At 38.8% G+C, this 27,350-nt stretch overlaps 1 protein-coding gene across 13 annotated transcripts in view; it reads left to right on the plus strand.

Moving 5' to 3' along the window:
- Positions 1 to 27,350, plus strand: part of NRG1 (neuregulin 1) — a gene marked incomplete at both ends in the record, with an annotated part of 1,012,685 nt that overhangs the window by 978,088 nt on the left and 7,247 nt on the right. For 4 of the 13 annotated variants that reach the window (XM_082863840.1, XM_082863844.1, XM_082863837.1 and 1 more), the window contains 3 exons: positions 1,268 to 1,397; positions 14,511 to 14,569; positions 25,918 to 26,020. In XM_082863840.1, the coding sequence (XP_082719966.1) occupies positions 1,268 to 1,397; positions 14,511 to 14,569; positions 25,918 to 26,020 (292 nt within the window). Of the gene's footprint in view, positions 1 to 1,267; positions 1,402 to 13,855; positions 13,924 to 14,510; positions 14,684 to 21,211; positions 21,236 to 25,917; positions 26,021 to 27,350 lie in introns of those variants that run through there. The other 9 variants (XM_082863839.1, XM_082863832.1, XM_082863841.1 and 6 more) reach the window with 4 other exon arrangements.

Below are 27,350 nucleotides of genomic sequence, written 5' to 3' on the forward strand. Positions count from 1 at the left end.
AATGTCAAAGCAAAATGTGCGCTTGTGAAGGAAATGAAAAAGAAAGGCAGGAGAAAATGGAAAAATGCGACAGGTCAAATAAAATAAACAAGGGCATCTGAGTTTCACACGCAAATCATAAAATAGAAATTGATAAGGAAGACAAAGAATTAAAAGTCACTAAGAATGAGTCAGATAATCAACGAGAAAAACTTACGTCTGAAGATGGACTCTCCCTACCCCGGGAGGGTAAATAGAATCTTCAATGGCTGGACACGTTGGTTTTACATTTCATCCTGATAATGTCAGCGATAAACATTATGTTGTGAGTTAGACTGTTCGGGGTTGAGACTGAGCAGTGTTTAAGGTGCTCCCAATACCGTAAGTGGGGAGAAGTTCTGAGACTAAATGCTCTTACAGTCTCAGGACTTTGGCTTCGTTTAATCCCTGCACCTAATGGTGGAGCAATCAGTGTCAGCCTGACTTTCCAATAACTGTGAAGATTGAAGGCAAGTGAATAATCAGATTTATCACATGAAGACGTTGCAAACCAAAATTAAAACTTGTTTCTATTCCTACTTCAGAATGGATGAATTTTGCAGTGCTTTATTCTACATTTGCAGCAATGTTAGACTGTCTTTGTATTTCTTCAGAAGCGTGATGGCAATCAGACATTCAATAATATTCTTCTGAGTAGAAATTAGAATGGAAATTTTGAACAGAATGCCCCCTGATCTATACATTAATACATACTCAATTAATAATATTTTTTTCATTAGGAACAAATAAGCCACCTTGTATTTTTCTTTGCTATACATATGTCTAAAAAATATCAAGTCCATACACATATATCACGTAATTTCAAAATAAAATAATTTTATTAATTAGTTGCCGTTAAAAATTGGTATCTACATTCAGTTGCACTGATGTGAATTTATGTCATTATTTTTGAGCCTTCCTGGAAAATGTATTTTTCTTAATGACAATAGATGTTCTCTTTTCCAACTTCCTTAGAAGATAAAGTATTAGTTATAAGAAATGTTGAACCTGTTGCCTATTTAATTATAATTCAATTAATTAACTATAATTACGCTTTTATAATTTTATTATATTTAATTACACCCAGAAAGTACTTAACGTCTTTGGTGTTGTTTATTAAGCCTGAAAGTTTAGTGGAGTACGCCGTATCTTATATGAACTCTTCCTTTTAAGAGAATTTAAGATTAAAGGCTGCTTAGAAGAGGGAAAGATGGGTATAAACCTTTCCCCTTCTCTATCTTTTATCCAGCCACATCTACATCTACCACTGGGACAAGCCATCTTGTCAAGTGTGCAGAGAAGGAGAAAACTTTCTGTGTGAATGGAGGCGAGTGCTTCATGGTGAAAGACCTTTCAAACCCCTCAAGATACTTGTGCAAGTAAGAAAAGAAATCCTCTGTGTGGCTTATGTCCATGACTGCTTCTTTTAGATGATTCCATGTCTCATGATGTATTGTTGCTGCTTTTTCCAATTTCGTTGCATCCTTTGAATAATGCTGTTTTATTTTTAAAGTGTTGTGAAAAGTTCATACCATTTATCATCTTCTCTGTTATATCCAGAATGTTATTTTGCTTTTTTCAAGGTGGGTTGGTTTTTTTTTGCCTTCATATTTGTAAAGTTGCTTTCCTCGTGGTTTTCCTCGTTGTTACCTAAGAGAGATGTGCAAATATCATAGAGGTCTGGAACTTTGGATACCTACGTCTCCATCCAATGTATGGATGAAGCTGTAAGATGATGTTCCTTTTTACCCCAGTGGTCACCTGCAAAACGAATAGGACAACTAAAAGAAGCAGAAGGGCAGAAGATTCTTTACTGACACATCTGTTACACTTGGCATTAGCTTATTCTTTTATAACTCCTTTATAAAAATGGAATTTAGGTCGATCTCACTAATGAAAAACCAGCAACTTGCATTTGTTTGGAAAGGCATTTCGTGTGTTTAGCATCATTGCATGTAGAAGGCAGAGTGTTCTTTCATGTACTACAGTTATTTATAGATGTATTTAGAATGGCGCTCTCTCCAATGACCTGAAGGAGTTAATGAACCATTAAGAAGTATCGCAGTTATTCTCTCTCAACAGACAGAATTAAACAAAGATGTTGTCAGTAAGGTTACATTAAATATTTAAACCGTGCAGTTAAAATTAGCAGGTCTCATTAAAAAGCACGTGTTTATGGTGCCATGCATTTAGCCTATGCTTGGTATTTAGGCTCTCTGTGGTCCACGGACTCCAATAATTTGATGGGGTAAAAGATATTTGAATATGCGGTGAAAAATACACATTTGGCTGTTGACTAAGAGCTGTGTCCCACTGTTCTAAAGTAGCAGTGATTGTCCTAAATGAGAAAAAAAAAACATATCATCAGAACAACCATCTCCGGCTCCAGAATATTACTAGCTTGTGACCCAAACGTTGACAAAGAAGAACAAGTTTGTCAGAGCGACAGGTGAGCTAACAGAGCAATTAGCAAAATGAGAGAAAAGGTGCAAGAAATCCTAAGAAGGCCAATGCCCTTTTACATCATATAAATAGTATGCAAACATTTAAGTCCCTTTTCTAAGAAAGGCTCCATTGTTTGTAATAAAATGCATCTTAAAGGACATATATTTTAAAACCGTAACACCAAACAAAAATGCCGTTTCGGTAGAAACGTTTTGCTGTTCGCTGTGCTGATCTAGACACGGGCTATGTGCAGAATGTCTCGTGGGACCTCAGGGCTGTAAGCAAGTACCTCCCAGATCTGCTTTTTTGCCCTCCAAATCTCTCCTTCTAATAGAGTAGAAGCAGAGAAGACAAGTTTTGCTGGTTGTGTGGCTGATTTTATCAATGAAAACGGACAACTTATAAAAGTAGCTATAGTCTTTTATTTAATTATTTTATTATTACTTTTATTATCCTTATAGTATCTTATGCTTTTATACTTTATTACTTTTGTGGTGAATAAAAGACTAGGAATCACAAGAGTAAAATTCTAATTTCAATTACTGAATATCCCTTTCATAGATATAGGTAATAGTTATAAGCCAAGATAAAGTCAATAAGTAAGAGTCTTTTCAAAGCTTTAAAGCAAGATAAAAATGGAAGAGTATATAGAAAAAATCATTTCTTTCAGGTCTGAAGGATTTTATGACTCTCAGTGTTCATTGTTTTAAAATTAAAGATTCGGGCTTCCCTGGTGGCGCAGTGGTTGAGAGTCGGCCTGCCGATGCAGGGGACGCGGGTTCGTGCCCCGGTCTGGGAGGATCCCACATGCCGCGGAGTGGCTGGGCCCGTGAGCCATGGCCGCTGAGCCTGCGCGTCCGGAGCCTGTGCTCCGCAACGGGAGAGGCCGCAACAGTGAGAGGCCCGCGTACCGCAAAAAAAAAATAAAAAAAAAAACAAAGATTCACTTTTTGATCACCAGTATATTCAACTCGGCATACCTATAGCAAAGAATTAAAGTTGGTTCTGCCAACTTGCTGTGAATACAGCCCAAACATTCCTCCCTGCCCATATTTATCATAGTGAATGGGGATGGCCAAATTTATTTTTTAACTTTTTATTTTATATTGGAGTATAGGCGCTTAACAATGCTGTGATAGTTTCAGGTGCACAGCAAGGCAACTCAGCCATACGTATACATGTATCCATTCTCCCCCAGACTCCCCTCTCATCCAGGCAGCCACATAACATTGAGCAGAGTTCCCTGTGCTCTACAGTAGGTCCTTGCTGGTTATCCTTTTTAAATATAGCAGTGTGTACATGGGGGATGACCAAATTTGATAGTTTCCTGTAAGATTTTCTCTATGAAAATAGAAAATACCAGAAGCTGAGAATTATAATCTATAAAATATGAGGTGCATTTATTATATGGGTAATCCTGTTACTCTGTCCTTGTCATAGACATACAACCTAATTACGTTTTAATAAATCACTTGAAAAAAACACTTAAAATTATAGTTCCTTTAAATGCTTCTCCTTTTTAAACAATTGTACCCAGATTATCTATGTTTTCTCTTTTTTACTTCTTTAGAAAAGCATCTGAGACCACTGTATTTTAATTATAATAATGAAACATCATCATTTTTCACCGTAGCCTTTGCAAAGATTTACAAGCTGAGTGAGTATATATGATAGTTTCTGAATACCTCTTAGGAACCAGTGCAGTTATTTTCCACGTGTTAATTTCAGCTCTTCTGTGGCCCTCCCATGTCCTGTACAGAAAGTGCTATCGCCTAAGTGCTGTTCATTTGTTCCATTTTGGTATTGTGCCAACAACTGGAATTTTTTTCACCCACACAGCTTTTCATTAAATTTTAAGCCCAATCCAGAAAGAAATACTTGTTATATATTTTTCTAATCTTAAAGTGAAATGTTGTCTTCCTCCAACAGTTATTAAAGCAGCAACCCATGAATGAATATTGTTTCCCCCAAGCTAATCGTCTTCTAGTTCTCAGCAAATTGGCATTATAATTTTATTGTATCTTTTTTTTGGTAATATAATCTTTCAGAAAAGCGTTAAAGCTTATTACGAGATCTTGTTGGAAAGAAAATCTTTGACATCTGTGATTTTGATCAGTTTTATCCCCCTTTTGCACCATGTCTTTACTGATGCATCAGAGCAAGCCAGTACATTGATGGAAGAATTGGAATATGTTCACTATCCAAAATATGTCATGCCTTTTTTGTTAAATTTGTCTAATTGTTTTTTAATCCCTGCATTAAAAACATCTATAACATTTAAAATAGTTTAGTCAGAAGTGAAACCAAGGCACATCATTTACCCATGTCTTACGATATTATATTGTTCACTGGACGACTTGCATAGAAACAGAAAACACGAAAGTGTTGCACTGGCTCATCATGGTCCTGTGTATGAAGCCAGTTCATAGTTTCCACATGGTCCATCTGTCTAGGGCAAAACGTTTCTGAAGCATGTGCCACATCATTCAAAATCAGCTTTATCCCTGGCTAAAGACATGACTCAGAAACACCACAAGCACGCGAGTTTCCAAGTAGTCTCTCTAGTCATCTCATCCACTGTTGTCTTTTTGGGAGTTGAAGTCGAAGACTTTACAGCAAAGCTCTTTTGTCCCTCTGTTTAGAACAAGGTGTTCCAAATGGATTAACCATATAACAGTTAAACACTTCTCTGAGGAGAGGTTTGCTGGTTACTTGGACTTCTCCTCTGGGAACTGTGCAGGAATTTCTGTGGTGTATCTCATCTTTTATATTTCTCTTCTCTCTATAGTAATTTAAAATTTATCCTGGGGGAAAAAAAAAAAAACAAAAACAGTTACTATTCCAGATTGCATAAAGACCAGAAAAGTATCATTCCGTCTTTTACCCTCTGGTACCCCATGCAGTCACATGGTTCAAAGAAACAGGACAGTTTGAACGTGACATTGTCCAGATGTTCCTCTTTGTTTTCTCCCCTTGTTCTTGTATATCTGCTCCTCTGAACAGCTTTACTTAGAGAACTATTTTGGAAGATGTTGATGTGATTTTTTTTTAATCGAAAAATGATTTTATACCACACCGTATTTATAAACCCATGATGCTGTCCTATGGGCAGATGTGCCTTCCCCGTGTGGGGATTAGAGTTTTAACCACCAATTTTGGTGAACAGTCTGAGCTCTTTCACTTCAACTCTCTGGACAGTATATTTATAACATAGAGTTAATATGTTCTCCAAACTTCTTCCCAGGGAGTCAGTGAAATTAAATGAATTCATTTCTGCTAAAGCACTTCTAACTCTGGGGAAGCAAGATTTCTTTTTCCTTATAATAAAAAATAAATGGTAGAATTACATTCTCTCTGTAGACACTGGAAAAATATATACACCTGTCTTAACAGACTGTGTTATCATATTTAATTCCCAATTCTTCATTTTATTTAACACTAGCAGTTTTTATCTGATTGGTTGGGACCACCAGCTAGCTTTATAACTTTGCATTTGACATTCATTTAATCATGTAATATCTCTGATCAATAACTTCCTTATATGTAAAAACAAAAAACAGAAACAAAAAGCAAACAAAACATAGGAAGACGGGAGGTGCCTTTAAACATGAACTTATGATTTTGTCTATTTTTTATGAAACCATGTAGTATATATAAGGGCCTATATTGTATTACACATTATTATCGAGATAGTTATGAAAAATATATAGCTAGAGGAGATAAAGTCACAACAAATTTGCTATAATAAATTAAACTCCGTAAATGAAATACTAATTAACATTTGTTTACAGAACAGCTACATCTATGCCAGGCATCTTTGAAAACACAGAGAAAACATGACGCATGGTCGCTGGCCCCTGGGAACTTAGTCTATTTACGGAAATGGAGTAACTAAAATAGTTCATCAGTTAAAGTGACTATATCCCAAGTGGTACAGTGCTGATTGTTATGGTAATGAGAATTTAAAGAAGGAAAAGACTGGAATTAGTTGAAGACTTGATAAACATCGTCATCATTTATGGAGTTTTTTCCATATACCAGGCAGACACTGAGGCTGCAGTAATCTTCCCATGAGACCCAGTGACATGCACAGCTAGACGAGCAGCTCCATTCTGGGAAGTAAAACAAAACAAAAAACTAAGTTAGACAGCAGAGTCAGTTTCTGAGCTCTGAAAGCCAGGCAGAGGACTCTGGACATCGTGATAGCTAAGCGGGCGTCATAGTAACTTCTGGAGCAGGGGAGTGATACCATAAACATAGCAAGTGCTTACGGAAGAGAGACTTCCATACAGGCTGGAGAAATCTGGGGACCGGGTAAGATGAGCAAAGTCAAGACACTAGCTAAGGTTACAGTTTTATAAAATCCTGGCATAGCAATGAGGAGGTGGATGGTGATATTTATAACATATTAGTAGCTGAATTAACATAATGGGGTGATGGTTCAGATTCAGGTTGTGTCCTGTGGCCTCATCATCATGGCTGTAGAAGGAGAAATTTGGAATAGAGCAAAGGGATGTATTTTGGGTTAGACCTGGAAGCGTTCGTCCTTCAGAGTGGGTGTGATACTTACCTTCTGTAACATTTGACAGGGAGAGCAACCTTTGTGAGTGGGCGGGACTCCTGTGGCTTAGATGTAGTCAGCTCTTCACATGACCACGTGTTCTATTTCTTCTGTGTCCTCTTGTATCTAGACTCCTGCTTTGTACTTCCTAGGTATTTATTAGCCCATTTTTGACTTTCGTGAAGACAGAGGGAAGCAAATCCTTTTGTTCTTATAGAAACCAGTTTGGCTGCAGTTTGGCGTAAAATCAGGTACACTAAGTGTTCTTAAGAGCTTGGTTCCTTTTTTTCTCCTGAAATCAGTTAGGCAGCCACATGTATTTATTGATCTCCTTCTAAGAGGCAAGTTCTATGCTTGTGCTCGGTATGAAGTGGTGAGCAAAATCACGTGGTCTCTGCCCTCATGGAGTCTGTAGGCTCTTGTGAGTAGCCAATGTATTTCAAGTAATTAATTTAATTATAAATGATTGGTGTGCTGAGTGCTCTGAAGAGAATTTAGGGAGCTAAGGGAATGTACCGTGGCGGACCAAAACCAGCCAGAGGCAGAGACTCCGTCAGGGAAAAAAGTACACGCAGCCCTCGCCTTGAGAAGCGTATAGTCTATTTAAAATAAAATGCACCGTTCTGAAATATTTCTATTGAATGATTTAAGTCAAAAGTGAATATTTAGATGTTTCATCATAAAATGAGGCTGGAGTAGATGGAGCTATAAAGTTTGGAATCGCTAAGCTGTGTGATGAGACGGGGAAGGGCATCCTCCAGGGAGGAAAACCAAACCACAAATTAGCCGAGTCCATAAGTCATTGTGTCACAAGGACACGTAGATGCATGGGCCATAGATTGAGCCCGTATCCGATGAAATTGTTTGACCCCAAAGTAAAGGATACATCAGTTAGAGTAAACAACGGCAAGGATTTTCATCTACAGATGAGCGTTTCAGAACAAGCTGTACAAACAGGGCTTTGGGAAGGGCACCAGGGTTCAAACAAGGAGGGGTTAATTCATAAACACTGGCAGCCTCATTAGTGGGATTGTATGTCTTAGATGTTGAAAAACAACATTGGCGAGCCAGGATAACTTAGATTTTTTTTTTCCCCCTCAGTATTTACCCATGAGTCCACTGTGGCCACTCTATGTATACTGTTATCTCAAGAATTGAGAACTAGCCCCCAGATCTTAATAAAAAAGAAATGGGATGATCAGTGATGGGGAGGTATAAGGTTGGATCTGAACGAAATGTTATTGAAGGCATATATTATATTTAATATTTTCTTTAATGGTACTGAAGAAGGCATTCCCTTGAGGAAATAAATGTCTTTCGCAGATGATACCATAAAGAACACTAAAACACAAATTAGAAAAGCATATACAGACCTCAAGAAATTTCACTTCATGGTGGATAAGAGAACGAAGTTCATCTTGGAAAAATGCAGACCAATAGTAACAATCCATTTGGGAAAGAATAATCTACAACACAGATACTCAGCCAGTGAGTGGGCGAGTTCTAGCCAGAATCCTGAGTGAAGGGGTGAGAAAAGTCAGCCCTTGCAATACGATACTGTAGAAAAACAAACTAGCGCTGTTTGACCTGGTGTGTACACTGCCGGCTCTGGTTTACGGAGTACGAGCAAAAGTCCTTAACGTCTAACACTTAAACACACCGATAATCCTCAATATGTATCTGTTGGCACTGCCATTACTTGATATTTGTAAACATGGACATCAAAGAAATTGTTTCAGCTGTTGTACAATATGAAGGAAATACCCCAGTTAACTAGTACTGAGGTAGAGTGAAAAGGAAATAGGGGCTCTTCTTTTTTGGAAGAAAATTATCTAAAAAATTGTCTGAATGTTTCATGGTAGAGTGATGACTAAATAGAAACAAAATATCATATGTAAACCTGTTTCCCTTCTCCTGCCTGATCAAGGGAGGACCTAATGAAAATTAATGAAACAAAGAAAGAAAGAAAGGAAGAGAAAGGATGTCTAAGGATGGTTTATAAATTGACCATAAATTTAAAAAACCACAAAACCATTTATAATGGCTTGTAAAATTAGCAAACCCTAAATGACCAGAAGTTTCTTGGAGTTCTGGAAATATCTTTGACTATGTCTAGTGTCTCCACCAAAAAAAATGAGAAATAGTTTATTCAATTAGAATGTAAAAAATACACCAAGCACTAAATTGCTTCACAAAATTACATGAGCTGATGATTGATTACATAGTAAGTGTATCAGGACTGTCACCGTGTATTAAGGTTATTATTAAGAACAGTTTTGATTTTACTGATGCTGTGCAGAAGTCTTGGTTACTCGACGGTAATGGCTTTATTGAATCCTAGGTAAGATGGTATTTCAGTAACAGGATTTAAACTTGAGGTAACAGACTTATTGTTAAAGAGTTAGAGTCTTTTCCAAATTCCAGACACCATTTTAAAGGTTTCTATTTAAGGGAGGGAGTCTATAAGGAGGATACTGGGAGCTCCTATAAAAAATTATTTGGAAGTATACAGAGGAGAGAGTCGGTCACAAACTATAAAAATAAAAGCCGCTTATTGAGCTGTACCTGGCAAATCAATTGACTGTGAGATTCTCCTTAATACAGTCCTTTACTGGACACTGCAGTCTGATTCTCAATCAGGTTCAGTTTAACTAACATTTTATGAGAGTCCTTCATGAGCCAGGCTAAACATTAGAGCTATAAAATGATCAGAATGTGGTCAGCGTCCTCACAAAGAGGTAATCACGAGACAGATAGGTAAGGACATTGGAAGAGATCAGGGCAGCGTGCAATGTGAGAGCCAAATAAGGAATCCTTCTCCCAGGGTGTGGATGTCTAGAGGTGAGGATATGGCACTCAGGGAAGAGTTGATGCTAGTTGGAAGAGATGCTGCTTCAGTTCAGACAAAACTGTCTATGAGTTTTCATCTCACGAAGAACAATCATAGAACAAAGATAGTTTATCATGTTAAGAGCAAATACTAAACTTTTTTTTTTTTTTTTTTTTGCGGTACGCGGGCCTCTCACTGTTGTGGCCTCTCCTGTTGCGGAGCACAGGCTCCGGATGCGCAGGCTCAGCAGCCATGGCTCATGGGCCCAGCCGCTCCGCAGCATGTGGGATCCTCCCGGAACCGGGGCACGAACCCGTGTCCCCTGCATCGGCAGGCGGACTCTCAACCACCGCGCCACCAGGGAAGCCCTAAAATTTTTTAAAAAATATTTCCATCTTCTAATCTGATCAGTAAAACAAACGTATATATAGTTTTGGAACTAAAATAGGGGCTCGGTTCTTATTCAAACAGATTCTTCTAAGACATAAAATTCTTGGAAGGTGCTCAGACTCGTGCCAAAGAATATTGTTCAAAATCAGATTAAATTTACCGTACTCTTATCTCCGAAGAAAGCGATAGATTGGGTGCTTAAAGTACAGTGCTAATAAAGAAATATGTCGGCAGCCAGTCTGCCTATTCTTTTAGAAGTAATTCCATAGAATTTAATCAGAGCCTATAGATCAGGTGCATTTCCATTTGTATATGCTTCCTCTACCCAGTCAATGCAGTCTGCAGTTTGCTTATGCAGAAACTGTTTCCACTTCCTTCCGATTGGGTAACAATTCTAGACGTCCACAAAAGTTACATGATTATAGCCGCTGAACCCTTGAATTGCTTAGGAATAGGTATTTGAAATTTATTTTGCCTCCAGATTGTCTTAAAAATCCATTCTATCAGAAGTTTATTTTTAAGTTCTTGAGTCCTCCCTGACTGGTAACACATTCAGAAGAAATGACGTCTGGGTTTTTGCACAGTGATTCCATGTGTGAGGGTGATTCCCAGAACCTTCGTGGTAAGAGAACCCTTTGATAATCACTTAGTTAAATCCTTTCATTTTATCCCTGAGGACAGCTGAGGCCCAATGAAGCCAAATGGGCTTCTCACATGCAAGCAGCAAGATTCTGTGATGCCAGGGTAGAGGGCCTTTTGGAGGTCAGGATCCCTGACATCCTAAACTTTAATGTACAAACAGATCTCTTAGGGATCTTGTTGAAATACAGATTCTTATTCAGTAGTTATGGATGGGGGCCTGAGATTCTACGTGTCTCCTAACAAGATTCCAGGAGATGCTGGTGCTATTGGTCCTTGGACCCCACTTTGAATAATAATAAGGCTTTTACGCTAAGAAAATCCATCTAAGTGAAAGTAGACAGTAGCGAAAGGAGAGTTCTGGTTCGGTTATAGCTGATAATTCCAAGAAGGATTGGCATACCTTAAGCAGATCTAATGTTACTGCACCAAATATTCTACTGATGTATCATCTTATGATAGAGATAATGCTAGTTTCCTAGGAAACATCATCTCAGGATTTGTACGAATTAGAAAATTGATTGGGTAAGATTTTTGATCCCCTTCATCTAGTTGTCCTGTGACCAGTGATCTCAAAAGTGTCATCCTAGGTGCATAAATGGCAGTCTTCTAATAAATGCGTTTCTTCTCTTAAGGGACTCATGATCTCTCAGCTATTTGTTAATTTCATGATCCTTAAATAATACGTGCATTTCTTACCTCCAATGGTTCTCTCTCCCTCTCTCTCTTCTCACACACACACATACCATATTCACATATCTTATACCATGTTCTTTGTATGAAACAAGTGGATTATTGTGTGATCAAATTAAGAATTTAAATTTTTAAGATGAAATGGTCATTATAGAATATACTTAGGTCTGAAATTACCTACTTAATTATAGTGTATGTCTATATGGATTTATATAGTCCTGGTTCAGAAACAAATATACAAATAAAAAGCCCATGTAGGGCTTCCCTGGTGGTGCAGTGGTTGAGAGTCCGCCTGCCGATGCAGGGGACACGGGTTCGTGCCCCGGTCCGGGAAGATCCCACATGCCGCGGAGCAGCTGGGCCCTTGAGCCATGGCCGCTGAGCCTGCGCGTCCGGAGCCAGTGCTCCGCAACAGGAGAGGCCACAGCAGTGAAAGGCCCGAGTACCGCAAAAGCAAACAAACAAACAAACCCATGTACTTCAAAACTTTTTATGTCAAATAAGTTATATGGAAAACAAGTTTCCGTATATTTTTCTTAAATTACCTGTGAAGGCACTCTTATTGAAGCATGCAGAATGACATCTTCATGAGAAATGACCCAACCTCACAGGTTATAGTTCTTATTTCTGCATTTCTCTAGGCAGATCTTCCTCTACTCATTGAAGCAAAAATATTATAAATGAAAATAACCAGTTCATTTAAAAAAATATATTTTGAAGAATTGAAAAAACTGTATCAATACAAGATGCTTGTTGTTAAGCTTGTGGCCTCTCCCATTGCGGAGCACAGGCTCCGTACACGCAGGCTCAGCGGCCATGGCTCACGGGCCCAGCCGCTCCGTGGCATATGGGATCTTCCCGGACCGGGGCAGGCACGAACTCGTGTCCCCTGCATCGGCAGGCGGACTGTCAACCACTGCGCCACCAGGGAAGCCCCCGATATTATTTTTAATGATCATAATTACACTTTGTTTACTCAAGTACTTATAGGGCTGAAAATCTGGAACTGCTAGTATTTATTCTTACAAGCCATTCTTCATGAAATAGGTGAAGCAGATGTACCAAATCACTTGAGAACATTTTTTGGCACTGAATTTGGCTTTAAGGGAAATGAAAAAAAATCAACCTTATATTAGCAAAAATGAATCGTTTTATTCACATCTCTTTGATGCCAAAAAGATGGTGTTTATTTTTATTTACTCTGGAGAAGAAAGGGTTGTAAGTAAATCATGAGGTGTGTGCATGATGGTTATGGCCTAGATGAACTATTACTAATAATCATGGCTGTGGTTGTGGAGCACCTGTAAGAGGTATATTTGCGTCCTGGAACTTTTTGATGACCCTATTTATTAGAGTATGATACTGGGTAAAATGAGTCCATTCTGAAATGCTTTAGTTACTGGAGTGACAGCAACAAAAAGAGCAGTTGTAAAGGACTTCCATATTTAGGCACAGCCCCATCACAAGGCTTTAAGAACAATATTCTACAAGGATTCTGGAATTTTGATAGGCAAATGTATACAAGTGAGTAAAATGTAGATTTTATACAGTTTCAAAACAATTTACCCTAAATGCAAAATGACATTTATTAAATACTTCAGTAGAGGAATAACTGTTTAAATTTTAGAAGTGTATTTGCCTTTGACTTGAGATAATTGGATGAAGTGAAATTTGTACTAATAAAAATCTGCCTCTTCCGTTCACCATTAAAAATAAGACCTAATTTGTAGTATCTTTAAAACAAAAAGAGATGTAGTTTTTCTTGTCAGTAATCACTAGAGTGTGAAAGTGCTTGACTTCTATTGTAGTTTGTTGATTTCACTTATAAAGATACCTATGAAATGAAGTACAAAATGGTGTCTACAAAAGAAAAAGCTCAGAATCATTTAAACAATAAAAGATGGTGGACGGAACCTTATAAGCTCTTACCGAAACCGGTGTTTTAACATAGTGAGTCAATTGATCAGTGACAACTTCAGAAATGCCCAAGGGAAAATGACTTAGCTGCCCAGAACTTGCCACTTCTTTTCAACTTTTCAACCCTACTCTAGTTAAATTTCAGTTAACTGATCTTATGAAGACTGAAGCAAACAACAGAAATATATACCCCGCAGTTTTCATGGGACATGGTTTTCTACATGTTTTGTCTTCTCCTTTCTTTTACGTTGTTCAGCTACCAGGTCATTTGTAGGAGTCTCCATGCTCCATAGGAGGAAATTGCCAGTCTGAAAGTTCAGTGTCTTTAGCGTTCGATTGCTTATTACATTTTTACCCTCTAGGTGCCAACCTGGATTCACTGGAGCGAGATGTACTGAGAATGTGCCCATGAAAGTCCAAACCCAAGAAAGTATGTTAAAATAATCTGAAATTTGCTTTCTCCCCCAAACTACAGCAACAATCACTACCGCTTGGTGGTTTTACAACTCAGTTGTGACTGATTCCTTTTGTTCTAATTATGGTTTAACCGCTCAGGGCATAAACCCATTCAATGAGACCTTGTTTAACTGTGTCTCAACACAGACACCAATGGTCATCAGTTTTATAAAAGAATGACCCATCAGGATGGTCAGTGATGCTGGTGATCATGGCGGGCCAGCCAACCAGAACTCCTCTCCTTCCAACGTTTTGGACCAATGCTGTCAAATAGAAAACCTAGTTAAAGAAAACATCTGCTTTCACTTCAAGTGACTCCCTTTGAGAGAATGCGGTCACTTAAAATGCTGGGATCTTTCTATCATTTCTGTCCAAATTTTTAACCCTTTGGGGGAAATGCCAGAGTCTAAAAGCCACGATTAGGACAAAGACTCAGTTCCTGAGGGTGAACTCACCAAGTTCAATCAAATGTCACTGAAGGAGCTTCTTTCTAGCATATATTCACCTCTTCTCTTTTTCTCTGTTTTTTCTACCATTGTTTTTTTTTGTTTCTTCTCTCAGGTGCCCAAATGAGTTTACTGGTGATCGCTGCCAAAACTACGTAATGGCCAGCTTCTACAGTACGTCCACTCCCTTTCTGTCTCTGCCTGAATAGGAGCATGCTCAGTCGGTGCTGCTTTCTTGTTGCTGCATCTTCCCTCAGATTTCACCTAGCGCTAGATGTGTTTTACCAGGTCTAACATTGACTGCCTCTGCCTGTCGCATGAGAACATTAACAAAAGCGATTGTATTACTTCCTCTGTTCATGACTAGTTGGCTCCGAGATGCTCATAGGTGTGTGAGGCTCCGATGTTTCTGAAATTGATCTTGAATGAGGTGATACAAAATGATAGTCTGTATCACACAGTGCGATGATAATAAAGGCATTTAAAAGTCTCACTTTTATTGATAAAATAAAATCATTCCACTGGACAGTCCATCTTCTTTATAAAATGACCCCATCCTGAAAAGGATGTTCGCTAAGTTGTAACCAGTACACACTTGAAATGATGGTAAGTTCATTTCGGTTCAGAATGTGTTATTTCTAACAAATAAACAGAATAAAAAGAGTGCAGATGTTTCTCTTCATTAACCAAACAAACAGTTTGCATTTAAGTTTAAAAAAAGCACTGAGTAGGAAAATTAAAAACAAACAAACATCTTACAGCAAAGGAAATAGCCAGGCTTCTATTGACCTTGTTTAGGAAAAAAGTGATTCGGGTCTAAAATTGTTAAATCATTTATCTATGTTATTCTAGTTTCAGTAATAATTTTAGGAAAATTGTTTAAAAATATTTATTAGTTACTTTGAAATAGCACAGTTCACTGCTAGATATATATTTTTTAATGAGAACTGGGAAATTTTGATCGATTTCTGTGGCTTCATGAAGTCTTGGACATCATTCCTAAAAGACCCAATTCACATTGTATATAATTGCACGGATAACTAAACTATGTATTTCTCCTGCTTTTGTGAATGAGGACTGTAGCTTTTAATTCTGGAGCTTTCAAAGCATTATATTTAAAATGGATTCCATATTGTTATCCATTTAGATCAAAGGTTGACAAATTTTTTTCTGTAAAGGATCAGATGGTACATACTTCTGTGTTTGCAGACCATACCATCAGTGTCGTAACCACAGAAAACTTGGCCACTGTAGCACAGAAGCAGTCATAAACAATGCATGAACTCATAAGCATGGCTGTGTACTATTGAAACTTTATTTACAAAAGCATCGTAATGGATTTGTCAACCTCTGATTCAGAGTGTCAATTTCTCACCCCAAGAAATATTTCACATAGCGTATTAGGGTATAAGTTCATGTAACACAAGAAACAGTGATAGCAATTGGTCATTTGGGGGCTCTAAAAGAATGAGATTTGACTCTTACTTGTATACATGCAAAGAATAAGATTCTGTTCCTTATGTTAACAGACATGGAAGAATAAAGAAATTTCATATGCATTATGGGGCGATTAGGCCCATACTATTCAAACTATTTTTTTTTTTTTTTTTTTAGTGAGGTGGTACTTACTTATTATGTATTTACAAAGGCTACAGGTCAAAAATTATGTTACAGACCATTTTATGTTGTGAAAAATTGGTAAATTGGCATTGCTAAATTTTCAAACACTGTCTCCCCTTTATTCAGAATCTTTAAAATGCCTTTAGTGGACAGAATTGTTCTCTCTACAGCTGTAGAATATTGTTACAAAGGTAGATAAGATGGAAAGTAAAAACAGAAGGTAAAAGTAGAATTTTACTTAATATAGTAATTTCCTTTTAGAAATGTGTTTGTATTCAAATGACATAGATTTAGCAAATCCATGTGACTGTATAAATTCAATACATTTATATTTTAGAATTTAATGAAAATTCTGAACATGTGCATTGTACTTAAAATTTTGGAATACCATTGTGCACTGAAAGCAATGTTGAAGTACCAGATAGAGAAAAGCATTAAAAAATGAAGATATTCCCCCCAAATGATAATGCAGTGAGATCTGATGGTAATAACCTGAAAAAATGTTCTCAGCTTCTCTTTTAGACCATTTTCTCTTTCATAAGATATAATTTTAAAATAGCTACTGTGTATTTAATCTGAGTGTGATTCCTTGAATAAATTCTTTAGTAAGCTTTCAGTGGCACTTTTGGAAGATGTCCAGGAAAGCAGCATTCATTTTTAACCTGATTTAACAAAGATTGATAGGAAGCACATTTATAAACAAAATCTGTAGTGACTATGCACCAGCGCTGCCTCACGTCTGGAAAAGCAAGAGCCTTCAATCAGAAGCTGCTTTCCAAAATCATCTTGCCCAGAGTTAATTTTCTAACTTCCATGTCTTAAATTCTCACTGTTTATTTCTGCAGACCTTCACATAGAAGGCAGGGAAATAAATGTTTGCTGCTCTGGGAACTTTATGTTCAAGTAACAATGAAGGCTACACAAAAACTAAAAAGTGTTGCCACCATGGTAATGTTTAAAATTTACTTATTGGTGTTCATAAAGTTTGAAATGCATAACATACATTTTAAAAGAAAAGATATTCCCCAGCTTCAAAGAGAAACATTGTTCAACTTACCCAACCACATTTTCAGTTGAAGAATCACATCCTAAAAGAATATACAATTTTTTAAATGCTTATTAACACATAACTTACATTATTAGGATTTAATACAGTTTGTCTGGTCAGGGTGTCCTATGGGACATTTATTGATTTATAAAAACTGATTTAAAATATAAAAGAAAGGAACACATGTATATTTTATAGAGTGTTCTTGAAGGAAGCCATTTTCCTTGAAATAAAACGTATTTATAATACTTTCTAGGAAGATATTGTCAAGGTTAGTCAGCTTCAAATTTCACCCTTCTTGACACTGAATTCCTACTTGAAAGGATTGTGTTCATCATTGTGTGTGTGTGTGTGTGTGTGTGTGTGTGTGTGTGTGTGTGTGTGTGTGTAGAGAGAGAGAGAGACAATCGATAATCAATTTATAGACGTTATAGAAAAAAAGCACTCACAGCTTCAATAGTTACAGGCAGTATGGAGCAAATAGGTCATGTATAAACTAACATTTAATAGGAAGTAATTATAGAATAGCCCAAATTATAGACTATTATAAAAGAGTACAATTTTAGAACTTGTAGGCATATTCTCAGAATGAGTAAACTTAGCCTTAAAAGTATTTTTGAACCATAGGTTACTAGTGCCTAAATTATTTGTGTTGACTTTTCTAAATGTTTTAAAAACTCTCTGAAGTTATTAATTTCTTTATCAAACATGTGTATCTTGCTGAAAGTAGAATAAAGACACACTCAACCTATGACAAAATTATCATTAACTCCAGCTGAGCGTTAGTGAGATTTCACTGTGTGTGTTTTTGTGAATGCATCAATACTTGCTCATGGCATGTGGAAACTTGGAAGGAAGGAGAGAGTTTCCTATTATATTTCGAAGGGCTCAGTGGCAATATGGGTTGGTATATGTGAAAAAAAAAAAAATCTACATTTGTAAAGGTAAGTCGAAAATTAGAAGTCAGGTGCTAATTGCTCCTATTGAGAAATGACATTGACAGGACCCCTCTAGAAACCTCAGAGGGGCAGAAAGTCAAGACGACACCTACCTCTTTGAGATTATTTGCATAAGGAGACCCAAGATGTTAAGGAATAAAATCCTGAATGTCTTCAGATTTAACAGAAATTATAATTGCATGTATGGACAATTTCAGTTTTTAAAAAAGTTGTTTTCTTGTTCTTTTCTCTAATGCAATTGAAAATTTAAATTAACCTACAGGTTAATCGGTTTTCTTCAAACTATTCTAAAAATCCTAAAACAAAGGATTAGCGAGTCAATATTTAACAGTTTCTGAAGACTCTTAGATTTAAATTAATTTTTTATATTGCTTACTGCACAGCAGGAAATCACATGTAGAAAAGGAAACTAAATTGTTTACAGTAACCTTCGTGTTTTTGAATCACTAATTTAATTTGAAAAATGGAGTGGCCAGGCAGAGGTTCAATAGGAAACATATGATATGCAATAAGCCTAAGCCAATATTAGATTAAATAGAAAAGATAGAAAGTAACGACCTCTTCAGAAGATGAAAAGTGTGTGTGTCTCCTACTTTTCTTGACTCACAATGAAAGAAATGTAGCCACCAACAGTAAAGATAAATTCGAGGAGCGTTTGCTATGGGACTGGTGTGACCGATGCATGCCTCTGCTTGTTTCCTCCTTAGGGCTTCGAGCCAGAAGAGATTCCCATTTTAAGTACCAATTTCCCTTTGAATTACTGAAATTGGAGCTGCCTGATATGAATGACTTCCCATGAAATGAAATTAGAGTTAGGCTCACAGACTTACCTATAAAACTGTAAATGCAGTAATATGTATGCATGAGCATGCTACTAATTTCATTGAAGACTTAACCAAGCTTTCTATGCAACTAATATAGACAATTAGCAGTGTTCACGTAGGCATGGAATCATGATTCTCTTCTCTGGAAAGAGTTTCTGTAGTTATCTCTTGATTTTAACCCTTAAATTATTACTGACGTAGGAGGAAAAGGCAAGAGATGGAGAGGGTTCTAGGGAGAAAAATTGAGTCACTTTCTCACGTAAATGCGTAAGGAAATTTATGATCAGTTCTTCGGAAAATGAATTTTGGTATCTTGATGTTCCGAAGTTTATATGGAGGAAACAAATTGGGGGGGGGGGGGGGGAATGTCAGTTTGTCAAATTGAATGTTGCACAGAGGCAAGAGAAATTCGTTTGGATTGGAAAAAGTTGTTAATTTTGCTGTGAACATTGTGCAACCAAAGTAACCCTACATCCTCTGGCTTTAAATTTATCAAAAATGTAGGTGATTTGCCTGAGTACCCTGGACTCAAGGCAAACGGAACTCTCTGTTATATAAAGTGCCTCTTTATCATTGTTACTAGATGCACTATCTATATATCTATATCATCTATATATATAGATATAGATTTTTTATATCTAGGAAACTTCATTTCCTTAAGAGGTGGCAAGTTTCTTTTTTTAAATCTAAATTCTTGAAATATCCCAGGAGCTATCAGAGTTTTGAGGGCCGTGAAATTAGTCAGAAGTAAACCTACATCCATGCAGTAAGTGGCCCAAAGTAAATCTCCAGATATGTCTGTTCCCCACGCTGTTGAACCCCTCTGCTGTTGGCAGACATACTTCATGTCTCCTTTATTCCACAGGGTCACCCTGTGAGGCATTTATCAATATCATAAGCATTTTGTCAACAAGAAATTAACTTGTCCAAAGTCACTGAACAGGTAAATGGCAGAGAAAGGACCTGAAACGAGGATGACTCCAAACACACTTAACCTCCTCCTTTCCCTTCTCTATATGAGGGGCTTTGCTCACGTCCAAACTGATGCTTCTGTAAGAGAAATACCCCTGTACCACATGTTTTCAAACTTAACAGATGCCTTGTCATATTTGGGGGACTGTCCTGGTACCTCTCTAATCAGTGACCAAGGGAAGAAAGATAGACCACAGAACCCCTCTGTTTTTATCCTGCCCCTCCTTCCCACCTGCCTCTCCACCACCCACGCACAAATAAGGAAATCCTGAAGGGCCGCACATGATGAAATTTGGTTAACAACTTTTTGTTTCAAGAATGGAATGGGTCCTTTCCAGAGGTTTTTGGTTTTTTCTGTTTGTTTGTTTGTTTTGGTTTTTCGGCCCCATTTCGTCACTTGAGCCTGTGCAGGTTCTGCTGGTCCTGCAATCCCGGTCCCTCGTCAGTCAGGTCTGCCAGGACTGTGGGCTGTGAGCACACAACTTTGAGTCCCTTTCCCTGGGCAGCCCTGCAGCTTCCCTGAGTGCCTGTGCCCTTCAGCTGTCATCTGGGCATTGGAGCTAAGCACTGGGAAGTGATCATCTAATTGGCTCTTTGTGATTTGAAGAAGTAGTAAATTAAATTTAACTAAAGAACCCAGGAATTGCATCCTCCCCCCGCCTCTTCTTTCTTTTTTCTTTTTTTAACCAATTGAAAAAGTGAGGCATTCAGAGCTGTCCTATGCCACACAGGAATTATATGGAAAACTGGAAGCAGGCTCCAGTGCCCCAGTGCCCCGTCTGGCTTTTTGAGCAGAGATGTTTGCTCCTTGTCATGTAAGTGGTGGAGAGAGTAGAAGGTTTGGAGAAAAGGAAATAGTTTTAAAAAAATAACTAAAGCAACAAGAAATATTAGAGCATAGCTATATAAATCCATCGTGATGAAATTTTCCAACCAAATTACTTGGCTTCACCTCCTAGCTCTGCCACTGTGTGTCTTTGGGCAAAACAATTTCACCTCCCTGGAACTTCAAGTCTGCCTTTTGAAAAGAGAAGAATGAAATAATGCCAAATGCTGTCTCTGATGATAAATACAGTATTCTATTCCCAAATAATGAAATAGCATAGAGGAGAGTTCAGCCGTACAACTTCTCCCTCAGTAAGGTCTTTTAAGGGTTAATAAAGACACAGTGTGCTGGTATTTGCGCACCTCTTAAAAGAGAAGTTCCCTCTGTGGACTCATGGGGGCGTACCTGAGCACTGCTTCCTTAACCATCTGCCGTTTGTCTGTTCAATGTGCACGCACAGAGCCATAATAGTCGTGTGTAATGTGTTTTGGAGTGCAGTGTATTGCTCTTTTCTGAAACTTTTTCCCTTTCTTTCTTTTTTTTTTTGTCAACTTTCTGCATTGGCAGAGCATCTTGGGATTGAATTTATGGGTATGGACCAATCATCATTCCTTTTAGCCTGCAGAATTTAGAGCCTATGAGCTGAAACCCTTTTTTTTTCCCCCCCCTGTCTATTCTTCCCTTTCAGTTCCTAACTAATTTCCTTTCTCTTTAGAAGGGATCATACAGCTATAACAGTGATTTCTTTGCCTTCAATCTATGGTTAGTTTACCAACATGGTACTGAGTGCACCAGCTTTTAGATTCCCAGTTTTCACTTAGACTTTAAAATCACCTTACCTGCTGCAAATTCACATATATCCCATGTTCTCTGACCCACTGGTTGATCTGGCCATGCTGTTATTTCCGAGCTGGGGTACGTTGGAGTGGTTTATAAGGCTGTAGGAAGAACCAAACCAGAAGCCTGAGAACAGAAGAAGCTTTACATACATCAGTGTAAGAACGCTCCACGTTTTAGGCTGATGGGAGCTTGACATACAATGTAAAAATCATCTATTAATATAGTAACATCTTAATCTGCAACATATTATATGCATAGACTTGGATTACTCTGGTTTTCTGGAGATACTCAAGCACTGCTCCAGTCGATTTCATTATGTCATGAATAAGGAAACAGAAAACAGAATGAAATAGCCTTGTGCTATTTTAGTTGGAAATTCTAGCACTAACAGAATGAAACTTGAGTCACTCTATCCCAACAAGTAATCAAATAGACATTTTCACACTGCAAATGTTAAATGTCTCCTATGAGCATGTGAATTGGGGGCAGACTGCTTTGGAAAGCCTTCACCCTAAAGAGTTGGGAGAAAAGGCCAGTCTTGGGAGGAAGGGGAAGCCATTCTATTCTTCCAGAGGCTCCACAGTGCAGGCCCCCAGGAATGTGACCGTTGGTCAATAAAGCCATGTCCTGATTACAGGAATATCTGGTCCCCAACCAGCTGGTGTCAGTGACATCACGCGGTGAGAGCATCTTATAGCTGTTGCTTTCATTTCAATGATACCACCACAGTCTACACCTAATGTACTTCCCATAATTTGTGGAAAATCAGGTTGTTACAAGCTCTATCCATTCCAGGGATAGAAACTCAATTAATTGCTCACTGCCCCCAAAAATATTCCAAGAGAAAACTATTCATTTGATGGGAATAGCCCCACGTTCATGTGAGTGGTCCTTTGCACATCAGAGAACGTCACCCAAGAGTAAGGAACACAAGAGGTCCCCCCAACATCCCGCAGGGGGCAGGTGGTCTACACGAGGGGAGTTATCTATTCAGGTTACTTTCCTTGGGATAAAAATTATCCCACTTCGAAAAAGACTTATTGGCCTTACCTGAAAGGAAGAAAAAAATACCACTGTCACCTCCCCTCTTCTCCCTAACAGCATCTTTCCTGCTTTATCACTTTAGGGTATAATTATTAAATTTAATATTTCTCTTCCCAAACAATGAAGTAGGGTGATGGATATTTCAGATGTATAACCTCCCTCAGTAAGATCTGAAGGGTTAGTAAAGGCACACTGATGTGGTACCCACACCAGCGGTTACCTTGGTAAGCTTAAGGTTTGACCTCTTAAGGGCAAACCTTCCAGAGGTTCCAAAGTCCCCAGCCAGCCAGAACATTCCATCCTTAAGGAAAATCCGACTTTAAAGGTCAATTAAAATTGAGACAGCCAAGGCTTCTGTCTCTTGGCCTAGCCAGATCAGTCTGAAAAACACGCTTGATCTAGTTCATTCAATGCATCCAGCCAAACCATAAAGACTCAGAAGTGTTGCAACTCATTAATAAGGCAGATCCGCCAACGAGCCTGATGGATTCTTGTTTTCAACGCTGCCTCTAATCTGTTCTTGTCCTATTGACCCCGTCACACTAGGAAAAAAATAAGGGGGGGGAAGGGTTTTTTTTAAAAAACTCATTGTTTATATTATTGTTCATCAGGTATTTCTCTTTGAACACATTTATTTTGTGAGGGTCACCTGATCTAGTAAACCACTGGAAAATCAGAAACTTAGATGAAAAACATTTAACGCAAACATGCTGATGTGAATACAGAGCCCTGATCCACATCTGTGTTCTAGGGGCCTTGGTTTTAATTAGTTCATTTAGCACTTTTCTTTTGCCCTTTGGCCTTTACTGGGCTGCCTTTCTATTTCCATGATTGATTTTCCTGGAAAAACTGTGTCTTCTGACACAACCTAGGAAGAATGGGCAAGTCATCATATACGATTTGTTCACAAACCCAAATTAGTCTATTTTGTAATTAACCACCACCAAAAAACTTGCCAAAGAGGCCGTGAGAGGCACGATGCCTTTCCCCCTATGGCCCTTGGCTAGGTCCTCTTTTTGCAGGGTGCAGAAGCAATTTCCCAGGTTTCTCTAAAGATAGAATGGGAAGATGGCAATGCTGCCAAGTGCTTGCCATTTGGAAAGAAGAAGAAAATAGAGTAAGCGGAAGAGGTATAGTAGGGTCTTCATTTTCTAGGCAATGACACTTTACACTTCTGGCTTGTAACCAGTTCATCACAACCAAAGGATCCCTGCTCTGCGTCCTGCATCCCTGGAGAAGGACCAGTGGGGCGATGCCTTTGCTGCTTAGACTTAGTGCTGAAAACTGATCCGGGTGCCCGGTCCAGGCGGAGGCCCCAGGGGCATCAGCTCACAGATTAACACCTTATGAAATTGAATTCCCTGTCCTGTGTCTATGTGGGAGGGGAGGTAGGAGGCAGCAGACACTCGCAATTAACATACAAGCATCCACGTGCCACGTCCTCATTTGACTTTTGCGGCACAAAACTACGTGACACCGCTCTATGTCTCCTGGTCCGTTGTCGCCCCGCAATGCATCAGCTGCACCAGCTGCTTTGCTTTCTAATTGTGGCTTCCACGTGACCGCCAGTCTAGGTTAGGAGTTATGCTGTATGGGATAACCCTTCCAAATCTGCATCCACCTTTCCTCCCACCCCAGCACTTCCTCCCTCTGGTTTTCTTTTATGTATTTATTTTTCCTCCCTTAGTACCAGGCATGCTGTGCCAGGGACTTCAGATTGCTCCTTCACTTCTTAACCTTGTTTTCCCTCCTACCTGGCTTCCTCCCTCTCTCCGTCATTCTGTCAGCCCGTCTGTCCTGTCCGTTTGTTTCTTTTCCACTTCCAACACTTTGGGTTTGTTTTTGTATAATCTCTGCAGCATTCTGGTCTCTTCTTTCTCTTCCTCCTGTTAATAATAATCAGTGCTCTTATTAATTTGATTTGACAATGTTCCTGACCTGTTAACTGGAATTTGATTACCATGGGCTTGGCTTGTAGGAAATGTTTTGTTTAATGATAAAGTCTACTGTATCATAGAAATTACATTGCACTTTTTCATTTCAAGAAGACTTCCAGCGACTTGCCCTCTCTCAGCAGAGAAAAAAAGTGTGGTTGCTGAGACAGAGAAAGTAAACTGAAAATGTTCCATAAGGCCCCATGTTGATGTCCAGATAAGAGACCTTCATCGGTAAAATATTCCCCAGTCCTTGACCAGCTTGTTAATCAGAAGAGCAAATACAGCTCACACCGCTTATTATGCACCAGTCGAGTTCTCTTTCTCATTGAACTCGTGAATCTCTCCCAATAATACGTGTGATTGGACTGGTTGGAAGCTTAGCTCCTAAGAGGATCAGGTTCACCATTAAATCAGCCGGTCTTGTTAAGAACCTGACCTACCATAGTCTAAGCAAGTTAGCCCCACAAAACCCGACTGGCAAATAGAAAGCCTTCCATGAAGCAGAAACTGGTTGCATTGGGGGGCACAGCAGTACCTTCACCTGAAAGTTCTAAGCATCCCATCTCCTTAGTGCAACCGACATTAGCTAATTGGCCAAGTTGGTCAATGCAGGAGAGTACAATCTATTTCAAATCATGTATCATTTGTGCCAGTGGTTTTGTAGTGCCATAAACTAGGTCTCTAAGTACAACTGGTGAAGTAATAATAATTGTTCCTCAAAGGACAAATCTTCATCATGGCCCAGGACGGGACGATCCCACCCATCGTATGGGGTTTCTCTGATACAGTGCCCTGCTACTCCCTGTCATGGTGCTTACGTTTGCATTTTACTGTTAAGTCATAGGGATCCTGCATCAGTTTTGTTGCTAACTACAAGTCAAGCTCATGTTTGCAAATGTCTTTGATTTTCTTTTTTTTTTTTTTTTTTAAGTTAGAAGTGGCTCTTTGTAAAGACCACAGGAATAGGAAATAGCTGGGAAATCCAAAGAGGCTCAGGGTGAGGGAGGGGAGGGGGCTGGGAGGATGGGAAGAAGGAAAGAAGGAGACAGAGGGTCCCAGTGGCGCCAATGCTGGCTCCTTTTACTGGTGTTGATTCCTGTTGTCTTTGCAAGAGATTTTTAAAAAAAATAAAATCGACAGTTTTAACCAAATCATTATTTTATAATTAATGTTTATGATGTGCCAGTTTAGTACACATATATCTATAACTTATCATTCAAGTAACTGAATAATATCATTTTTTAAATTATAAATGGCCCCCAACGGGCTTTGCCATTTTATGCTCAAAATGCAGTGCAGAGTATGCTGCACCTTAAGTACGTCTGCAAGAGGAATGAAGTGTCCCGTGTGTATTTCTTGTGAACATGGACAATACAGCATGCCAACTGTTCAGCTGTAAGTCCCGGCGAGGGTCAGGGGCGCTTGCTGACGTCTGCTCTCGTCCCTTTCCAGAAGCGGAGGAGCTCTACCAGAAGAGGGTGCTCACCATCACCGGCATCTGCATCGCGCTGCTTGTGGTCGGCATCATGTGTGTGGTGGCCTACTGCAAAACCAAGTAAACGCCCTCCTCACCCCCTCTCCTTAGCCTACTGCAAAACCAAGTAAACGCCCTCCTCACCCCCTCCCTCCTTAGCGCACAGACAGCCTGGCCGGCAAGCTCCACTGCCTAGTCTTGAAAAAAGGGGGTGGGCGCCACAGAGGGACTTTCTCCTTATTTTTTTCCTCCTGAGTAATCCATTTTGAGGACCTTTCCTAATCACGTACATTAGAAAGCTTTGCCTATTTGTGTGAAAGTGTTCAGAAGACTTCTGATAATTGACCACAGTCCCACGACCGAAGAAAGGGTGGGAGGGACAGGGTTGTACAGGGACACACGCAGGTGTCTGTGGGGGAGGAGCGTGTCATCTCACTGCTGAGGACACGTCCAACTGTACTCAGACTTAGCGGATAAAGGGAGCATTTGGTGCTGTTTGAAATGCAGGGGTTTTTAAAAAATATGATCGTGATGAATTTTCAATTCCATCTAATTAGGTGACCGGTTCCAATACTCCCAAAGTGAGAGATGTACAAAAGGAATCTCACAGGAGGAGAATTAAGCAAAACTCACTTTGAAAGAATAAAAGAGAAACATGAAAACAGATTTGTGTTTGCCTTATTGGTCCTTTAAGCTGGGTTCATGTTAACAAATACAATTACCGTTTGACATGAATTCTTTTCATTTTTCTCTCATACACAGAACTCCTGCTTCAAGGCTGAAATAATGTTATTAACAGTTTTGTTTTATTTCGTCACTTCATCATATAAAATCTTGAGCCAAAACTAGTCATGGGACTAATATTACGATCCAAGTTGAGGACCAAAGACAATATGCTCTTATGGTATAAAAGTAAGGGCATGGATGGCATTTTCTTAATGTCCCGGGATTCAGTGTGTTGCCAGAACTGAGCAAGCGACAGAGATAAATAAGCCCTCAGGGAATCCTCCTTAGGGGTCGTCTTACATTCAATCTGAATATGTGAATATTCATTCCCTAGTCACAGAGAAAAGTGGTAACAGAGTAGGATCATATTATAGTTGTGCCAAAATCTACCGGCAAAATAAGTACGTATCTTCACTCACGTACAGTTCTATACATACACACGCTGTGTGATGCACAGATTCAACACTAACTGCATTTTCTTGAAAGACACACAGACCGGCAAAACTGTAAATGAAATCAACCTTGTCAGTTGCATAGCATGAATTGTTACCTAAGACAAATGACCATCCCTAAGACTTAGGCAAAGATGGATTGATTAGGAAAGTTGGGGTATTAGCCACCTCTCAACTTGACTTGTCTTCTTTTTTTTCCTTTATCTCTCAGCAGTCCAGTTCAATTTCTGTAA

The sequence above is a fragment of the Leucopleurus acutus genome, assembly GCF_964270905.1.
Source record: "Leucopleurus acutus genome assembly, chromosome: 21".
Taxonomy (NCBI): Eukaryota; Metazoa; Chordata; class Mammalia; order Artiodactyla; family Delphinidae; genus Leucopleurus; species Leucopleurus acutus.